At 42.5% G+C, this 9,594-nt stretch overlaps 1 protein-coding gene across 1 annotated transcript; it reads right to left on the minus strand.

Annotated features, from left to right (window-relative positions):
* Window positions 1-29: 29 nt before the first annotated feature.
* Window positions 30-8,858, minus strand: oxtra (oxytocin receptor a). Its single transcript, XM_084021202.1, has 2 exons — window positions 7,375-8,858; window positions 30-1,509 (listed from the first exon to the last, which is right to left on the minus strand). Exons 1-2 carry the CDS (start codon window positions 8,300-8,302, stop codon window positions 1,256-1,258), a joined length of 1,182 nt encoding a protein of 393 aa, XP_083877328.1. The 5' UTR covers window positions 8,303-8,858; the 3' UTR covers window positions 30-1,255.
* Between the last annotated feature and the right edge of the window lie 736 nt (window positions 8,859-9,594).

The following is a 9,594-nucleotide window of genomic DNA, read 5'->3' on the forward strand; positions in this document are numbered from 1 at the left end:
GCTAAGGGAAACAAACTCCACATATTTATAACTATGAATATTACTTTAATAAGATCATTTAAGTTAATCAATTATTCATGTAAGGCACATAGTAATACAATCAAAGCAACCCCTTTGCAGTGTAATGTAGTTGAATAGTCTGGTAATAACCATAAGTAGAGGGTATAGAGTTTGTAACCTATCTTCTTAATGAAACTAGTTTCATATATCCCATACTGTATACTGTACATATCCCAAGAACAGAGTAAAGTAGGAGAGTGATAAAACACACCAGGATGAGCTGGATAATAGAGTTGCTTCTTTTTGTATTCAGGTCACTCCTCATTATTGACAAAGATAATTATGTGCTATAATTATGAGATATATACAGAAAAATGAGTCACTCCTGCTCTGCAGTCTCCAGATCTCAACCCAGTAACACATTTTTGTTCATGAAACGTCCTGTTGCTGGACAGGAAGTATAAAGTTTCAATGTGCTGCCAAACTTTTGCAATTAAATGATTCAGTATCAACAAACCCCCCCTCTGAACACTTTCAACAACCATGCCAAGGAGGCAACAGGAGATCTAATGAGTATCAGCAAGGTGTGAAGAATAAAGTCGTCATTTGTGCTGCTTTCACACTTTATTTATTTTTCAAGCTTTTTATCTTGACCAGTGACAGCAATGATATCTCACATCTAATAATACATCAAGTAACAGCTGACATGTATAAAATCCTCTGCCAAGAATATGAACAACGTGGTACACAATATTTATAACAGGTGAGCAATTTCTTCATAACACAGACGAACAGGATTCACAAGCGTTGGTGTCTTTTGGTGACAACAACTGATTCAATAGCGTGGTTGCAAGGTTTGACACTGCTTCAAAATATTCTCTCTTTTTTTTACTCTGCACTAAACATATGCAAATACATACTGTACAACTTGAACAAGAATAATATAAAAACTGAAAAAAATAAAGATTACTCAGCCTGGTCCATCATTAACGTCCATCTCTTTGTAAATAACATATCACACCCTTAATAATATTATGTATGTACATTTCTATTTCACAATATCATTTCCATGTTACACTGATAAGTACTGTTCAAAAAAGAATAAAGATTTTGTTGTTTTTTCCCCTTCAGGGGAACAGCAACACATCGCAGGGCGAGAGGTAGCTGAAGGAGTAGAATAGATGAATATATTATGGGCGGCGGCATGTGGTGACAGGCAGGACGGGAAAGAGACAAGGGGGAGAAGCGGGCCTACTCATGTGGTGGAAGTCTGTGTAATGCTCCTCTGACTGCTAGTGCTCTTAATGGCGAAGGTTGAGGAGTTGCTCTTGTGACTGGAGTCGAAGTCGCGCTCACAGCGGCACTGGGATGACTTGAGGTAGTGAGTGGAGCAGCACAGGAAGTTCTGCCTCAGATCTTGGAACAGATGCCCGGCGAAGCACATGTAGATCCAGGGGTTACAGCAGCTGTTGAGGCTGGCCAGCAGCATGGAGATGATGAAGGGCATGGCTGCAGGAGACAAGAGAGAGAGGAAAGTTACGGTGGCGTGACAACAAAAACCAACCAGCTGCTTGTTTTCTTTGCGAAAGTTTTGATTCAAATAAGTTGCAGATTGACGGTTTAGACGTGACGTGGTTGTAGGGATGGCTATGTTGCTTGATCAGTCAATCTGCCACTATGGTCCAGACTGCAACATGTCAAGCTGTTAAAAGTCAGTACGGGAGTTTATTTATTTATTTATTGGGGGGGGGGGGGGGGGGGGGGGGGGGGGGGGGGCTATGCAGTGGTACACACTTCCTGTCTTCTATTGGACCCGAGACACAAATGGTTTAACCTCCTTGCTGACCCACATGACACAGATACAGGAAACTGACTCTCAGTGCGTTAACGTATCTAACATGACCTGTGAAATATCAGCATGTTAGCATGCTGACGTTAGCTACAGCCTCACATAGCAGCTAGCAAGTCTATAGACTTGTATAGTCTTGTTTCCCGTCACCAATTTGCCATTTTCTGCTAATATAGAACCAGTTAAATCATAAATTACAACCTACTGATATGGGATTATTTGTCTTTGAAATCAGAGATGGAGAAAGAGTTTCATAGTACTTGCAGGTCAAGAGTGAGAAATAAACACAACATTATTTCAAATTGCAACCTTTTCAAACAAGCGATAAAGTACACATTTTTATTTAAAACAAAGCAAATCCCGGTTTGAAATTTGTTGGTGAAAATGTTCCTCACACAGCAGCGTGGCGATGTCATCCACAGTGGCACAGTGGATGACATTTATGCTCGTCAACTCCACTATCCAAGTGACATTTGGCAAATGAGGTTCGGATTCATGTTATTGTCTTGTATCCCGTATTTAACCTCTTCTCACTGATTGCTAATCGGTCTGCGTGGCTGCCCTTCTCATGTTGTCTCTAATGACAGATCCCGAGCCCGAACCAAATGGTTCAGCGTAAATGATCTCTGTAAGGGCACGGCTGTCACTCGCATGATTGAAAATAATTCATCATCAGCCATTAATGATTTGATTCATGAGATGAAAACATGAGTTTACGGTACAGATCATTTAATTACACTCCTATCATGTCGTATTGTATCATCTACCTTTGGATAACTGCTGCATTGTAATCTTTCAGAAAAATGAAGAAACTATATTTGAACCTAAACAAAAAAAAAGCTAATTTTATGAAACATTCTACAAACTGTAAACATGAAACATGTTAGTTTACTAGCTGATATGGCAAAATTATAAAACAAGCCATGCATCAACCTGCTGCGATATACTGTATAATGCTGCTGACATGGATGGAGGAATATGCTTGATTGGAGTCGACCAACCAATTGTTGGTCCTTATCAGGGTGGACCAGAGCAGAGCCTTGATCTTATTTGAATGATGGGAGGAACTACCAATCAGTCATTACTGAATTAGCTGACTGCGTCTTTGAAAGAAGAAGAATGAATCACACGATATCATTCCCATGGGTGGTCCATCTGTCTGACTGTCAAGGCTGATACTGAGCCGCCCCAATAGACTCTTAAACTGTGGATCATTGATCCCCTGAAGCTAAACAAGCATTGTAGTGATTTTCATATTTACATTAAGTGATATGTATTATGATATTTGAGGTCTTTCTTTGCCTTTCATTGCCTTGCTTGGGGTGTTTGAGTTCTTTTAAGGGTAATCCCCTACAGTTATACCTCAACCAGTGTACCATACAGTCAGTCATGATCCAATTTCCCTAAACCACCAGACCAAATGTACACAGTTCTCAAGCAAACGATCACAGTGACAAAAAAAAAGAAAAGCAGTCCTTTTCAGGCAAGCCCCAAAATAATATAGGTCAAAAATAAAGAGTCTAAAGTTCAACATCTTGTTTCGGGGATTGAGCAATAAACACAACATGAATTCCGCTGGTTCAGTTTAGTTCTTCCCCATACAAGTAAATCCTCTTCCCCATACAAAATCAATAAGAGATCTCTGTTAAAGACAATAAACAAAAGATCTCCAATGCTGTCACGATAATTTGGGTGCCAAATTTCCAGTAAGGTTTTTTCAGCTTTAGAGCAAGGAGTGGAACATACAGCAAGTCGTAGTTTTGTCGTTGTCTGAGGGGTCCCTTATCCAGACTTTCTTAGTCTTTCTCTTTGAGTTCCTGAAGTTTCATATTTGTTTTTGTTGCCTAGTGAAATTGCAGAAGGATCCCACATCAACGGGCCTCTCTGATGGTCCTGCCCAGATTGAGTTCTGTAGGTGTGACACCTGCGGTTTCATGCACAGCAAAGTTGAGTGCAAATCAAACATAGGCGTTTCAGCATCATGGTTTGAATGTCCAGTTGGTTCTCTCTGTGGGGTTAGTTTGCACGTGATATGTGGAAGTCCTTTTTTTGTCTCAGGTTCCTTGTATTACAAGTCTCTTTGAACACTGCAAAGACAAACTTGGGTCCCTGGTTCAAGAGGATGTAATCTGGGACTCACCTGGTGAGGATTTCCTGGGTGAGTTCTTTAGACATTAACTCTGCAGGTGCTTTCCGCAAAGGGTCAACCCAACAGGTGTTGTAGTCCACAGATATGACGAGGCACATATTACCTCTAGAATTGGTAAGAGTCTATGAAATCCACTCCAAGCATGTCCCACGGTAATCCCAACTACCTGCCCTCTGTGGTGTACACTGATGCCAGAGAAACTAAACTAAAACTTGAAATTGATCGTTGGTCTTCCTGTCCATCAAGTACTTCACCTCGACTAGCATGACCCACTAACACCCCCCCCCCCCCCAAAAAAAAAACACTTACCTATAGCACTCTGATCGTAGCACTGTTGCTCTTGAACTACTAGTTTACTCAGATGAGGATCTAACACTTGTTCTATTTTTAGCTCTTACTTTATAGGCAATGATTCGTTGTGGTTTCCTTGTTTCCTTCTTTTGACAAATGTACTTATTGTAAGTCGCTTTGGACAAAAGCGTCTGCTAAATGACCTAAATGTAAATGTAAATGTACTTGATGCAAATCAATAGCACACGGAGTGTGAGTCAGCCTCCGAGGACACCAGGCTGACAGGAGCAGGACGTTGGAGCTCAAAGATTTGTTTTTGGGAGCTTGTGTCAGAGTCTGAGTTTATCCTGAAGGTGTTTCTGCCCTTTACATAATGAAATCTGTTTGGCTGTCCAATACTTAATCACAGACACAGCTGATGTCACAAAGCTGAGATGAATAGGACATTGACATTTCCAAAAATCATATCGATAAGTCTAATAGGGTGCTGAAAATGGTAAACGTCTTGTCTTCACAGTAAATCTAGTTTTGGTGGAACTTTGAGGGATGAAGTAATTTGACTTTTTGTTCATGCATCTAAAAAAAATACACCGATAGGTTCAATATGGACATCGTATTTAAGGGTTGAAATTTCAAACAGTGTGCGCTTATCACCACTGGACCAAATGTGGGACCCCACTTTGAGAACCTCTGTCATAAATGATGCATCGTGTTGATTGCAGCAGGATATTATGAGTCATTCAACACAGAAGACATGATTACTTTAGTAATGGGGGACCAGGGTAGGACTCTCTGCTGAGTGGCCTATTAAAGACAGACAGCCACCATTATTTATAACATCCATTTATGTTGAAGCGTCATCTCGTTTGATGATGAAAATTGGACAAACAGATGTCTTTATTAGGCATTTACCTACGTATTGTACTCATTATCCACGATGGCTCTCACTCACAAACACGCTGGCACAATGGCTGATTTTTTTCCTGCACCATAGAAATATAACTGGAGTCCTCTCATAATCTTTTCATGTTATGTATGTATACCATTTGAATAATAAAGAAGACTGTTAACAGCATGTAATATCACAATATTGGTTTGAGATAGCTGCTATCTAAATATTTGCTACAGTTCTGCAGGTCACCTCATAATCAGCAGTGACACGTTATTAGTTTGCTCCTCGCTGGCTGCTAATCTTTCACCTCAACACAAACTGTTAAAGGGACAGACCGGATTCAGCAGCCCAACAGCTAGAATTCTTAATGCATTCTTACAAACTGTTGGCTCTTCTAAACTGACTACATTACTACAACAACATTTTACCTAATAGTTCTGATAGGTCCGGTTTGTTTACATCATGAGTGTTTGCAACACTTTGCCATGTGGTTCTTCCCTTAGGAAGGCCTTTCTGTTCTAAGCTGTGCGGCCTGGGCTTTCGTTGCTGACTCTAATGGAAACTTTATTTGCACACACACGCAGATGACACTCCAGCCTATCTTTTGTAAATAAACACGGCACGTGTCATTGCCAATTCTGGCCTTTTTCAGCAACAGTCACGTGGACGACAGCCATCAGACACTTACCTCCTCCCTGCACTGAGCCACACACCGAAAATGAAGGGCTGGAGCACTTTTGTTGCTCTGTTTCTGGCTACTGTAACCTTGAATATTGCTGTGAGGTGCAGCATCAGAGCAAAACACACTTCCTCAGTGTTGAATCAGAACTGAATGAAGTGTATTTTGCACCGGTTTAGCTCCCAAGTGTATGTAGCTGTGGTGAAAGCAGTTTGACGAGGATGACAGCGACACACAAGCAGTCAGCTGGAAACTTGTACATAAACCCACAGAAGCAAAACGCAAGACTCAAGCCTGAAACACCAAAGTCTGTTTACCCTCCACTCATTTCATTCTGTTTTTGTATAACATGTTTCTCTTCTCTCTCTTTGGTTGAGGAAATACAGTAAAGTTATAAGGCATGGGAACTGTTTGGAAAACAGCTTTTGTATTGTATTTGAAAAGATGAAGACATATTTTACAGTCTTCATTTTAAAAGCTCTAAACAGATTTGCTCTTCACTTCTCTGGATTACAATGTCTTTAATATAGGCTACACATATTATAGCTTTTATATGAAACACATCTTAACATTTCAAAAGGTTATTTCTTAAACGGTGCCTTTCCCTATAGTTCTATCTAAATCCAATGACATTATGGAAGGAGGCACAGTGGAAGTAATTGGCATATTAGATCTGCTGTTACTAGGTGGGTGTGGCTATGGCCCAGCGGATCGATGGATATAGGGACCACGTACAAACCACGGCTGCTTAGTGGGCTATTGCGGTTGAATGTCATCGACTGACTCCAATGCGCCCCCTGCACACTAATGATTAATGATTAGTCGTCAGGCCGTCTCTGCATCGTGAGGGGGGTCGAGGGAAACTTGGAAAATCAGGTTTTGTACTTAAAGGCCCTCACTAGTTTTCATTTACCACATAACGGGTATTACATTATGCATCATTTAAGAATTTGACATAATTAGGCATAATTAGAAAACGCATTCTATTTTCCCACAAACGCCATCTGAAAACTTGAGATTAGTAAGATTAGTTGTCTAGTGTAAGACCAATCAGTCAATTTGGAAACAGCAGCATCTTTTTATAATGTGTTTCAACACGCACACACACACGCGTGCGTATATTATAGCTCAGATCTTCAGCTCAGACACTGAAGTCTGTCCTCAGTTCTGCGTAAATTGACACTAAAACAGCAGAGACCGGCCATAAAGCCGATGCCTGGTCCATCTTAGTGAGGAACACACAATAATCCATCTTTAAAATTGTGTTTTTGTTGTCTCAGTTTGATCCAACTGGATAAAAAAAAGGCATCCTCGTGCGTAAAGAGCACCGATTCGCACAGTGAGAGAGATAGCAGTTAATCAGATCATTCATTTCCAAATGCGCACAAGGATAGAAACATGTCGGTGCCCTGGTGTGTTTGAGTGTTACAGAATGTTTCTGGTGCATAGTGACATTATTTGCATCAGCTTTGGCGCACAATCACCGTGATATTCAACTTGAAATGTAGACCTACCCTCGCGGGGCGCTGCTGGGTCCCACGCGGACCACATCTGAACCGAGAAAAAGGGGGTCCAGCAGACGATGTACGCCACGACGATCACAAAAGTCATTTTCACAGTCGTGATCTTCGCCTTGGAGATGAGCTTCACGCTGCTCACGCGCGCCAGTGTGTTGCATTTGGAGGTTTTGGGGGTCAGACTTATGCACTGCTCGCGCCTGGTCTTCAGTCTAAAGTTTTGCCATATCTTGAAGCTTATCAAGCCGTAGCAAATGCTCAGTATCGCCACGGGAATGATGTATATGCTCAGGCTCATCCACGTGATGTACGCTTTGGCTCCCCAGGGCTTCACGAAGTCGCCCCAGCAGTCGTAGACTCCTGACCCGGCCGAGCCGACCTCGATCAGGGAGAAGATGAACATCTGCGGGATGCTGAACAGCAGGCTCAGCACCCACGAGCAGACGACATAGAAACGGTCTTTTCTCTTGTGCAGAGAACGGAGGGGCTGGCAGATGGCCAGACACCTGTCTACCGACATCAGAACCAGCATGTAGGTGGAGGCGAACATCCCGACCACCTGCAGGTATTTCACCAACCTGCACAGGATGTCGGGTCCGTAGAAACGAAACGTGATGTCCCAGATAAGTTGAGGCAGAACTTGAAATATCGCTACGACCAGATCGGCGATGCTCAGGTGCTTCATGAAGTAATACATGCGCGACTGGCTGTGCTTGGTGGTGTGGATGGCCAGCAGGACGCACAGGTTCCCCGCCAGCGCCAGAAACAGCACCAGCGCCAGCACGGCCACCTCCACCTTCGCCACCTCCTCGTTGCGCTTCAGAGGGTTCGTCTGGTTCAACCAGCCGGTGCCGTTAACGAGACTCGAGTTCCGCCACGATTGGCTCAACGGCCACAAGTCACTTTCGTTGGAAACGCTCTCCATTGCCGTGGCCACTTGGTCTGCGGATGCGTCGGGGTTTGCGCAGTCATGCAACCAAAAGAGTCATTTAAAGCTCCTTGAGTGGCAAAGTCTTCCGTGAGTCCTTACAGGTGTCCAGTCAGAAGGGTGTGTGGTGTGATGAGGCTCAGAACATGATCCTTCAGTGACGAACGAGGATTGGCTGAACGCCAATCGTCCACATTTTCAAATAACCGAAGGACCTTGAAAACATTTCAGCTGATGTGAAACATGGATGAAAAGAAAAGTAAACTTAAAGTGTAGAAATCCACGAAGTGGACGCACAAGACAGCGGGACTGGGCTCTAAAATACGCGCACCTCACTGATCATATCGTAGACAAAACCAAACTCCAGAGTAGCAGGCTGTCGAGCAGAAATCTATATTCACTTTAAAAATAAAAATAAAACTCTGGGACTTTAAACATTACAAGAATGCAACAAAAATGAAAATGAAAATCCAGAAATCCAAAGGTCCAAAATCATGTCTGTTAAGAATCGGAATGACCAGCACTACAGCACTCAAGCCCCAGTTATATATCTGTCCCCGGTTCAGTGAGAACAGCAAATAGTGTTACTCATCCCCGCCACCAGGAGACGATGTGAGCCACCCAGCAGCACCCACCCAGTGCTGCTCTGCACCTCAGAGCACCAATCCTCTCCACGGAGCGAACCCCCACATATGCTCTGAGTCAGAGACCCCTTCTCGTTAGACACTATTATGAAGCTGATGATCCGGAGAAAGCACGTCATTATAAAATAGTTTCATATGTGCTTATGTCTGGGGAGCAAATGAGACTAAACATTGTATTTGATTTGAAATAAGTCCTAGATGTAATCTGACTTCAGTGTTGTATTATAGTTGTTTAATAGGCACGCTCATTCGTATAATCGCCCTCTGAGGTTCAGGCTTGAGTTTAAATATATAAGGTCACAGGCTAATGTCATTCTGAACATGAATTTGTGAGGGGAAGTGCTTGAAAATCACACACATAGAGTTCCTCTTCCATTGCCTGCTCAACAACCCAAAAAGGACAACAACAAAAAAGACTGAACCAATTTGTCGGCAGTTCTACCAAACCGAGGTTTGAGAGGAAACAGATTTAATAGTGCGACATCATCGAGGCAACACAATCTGATCTACTGATTATAATTGAGAGAACAAGTTTATTTGTTGTCAGATAAAATGTTTGAGCCATAAGCCTTTTCTGGAGGAGAGAGAAAGCTCTGCACACACGTGCCATGTTTTCACACTGCTGTCAGCATGTGTTTTTTACTG

The sequence above is a fragment of the Eutrigla gurnardus genome, assembly GCF_963514095.1.
Source record: "Eutrigla gurnardus genome assembly, chromosome: 2".
In the NCBI taxonomy this organism is placed as follows: Eukaryota; Metazoa; Chordata; class Actinopteri; order Perciformes; family Triglidae; genus Eutrigla; species Eutrigla gurnardus.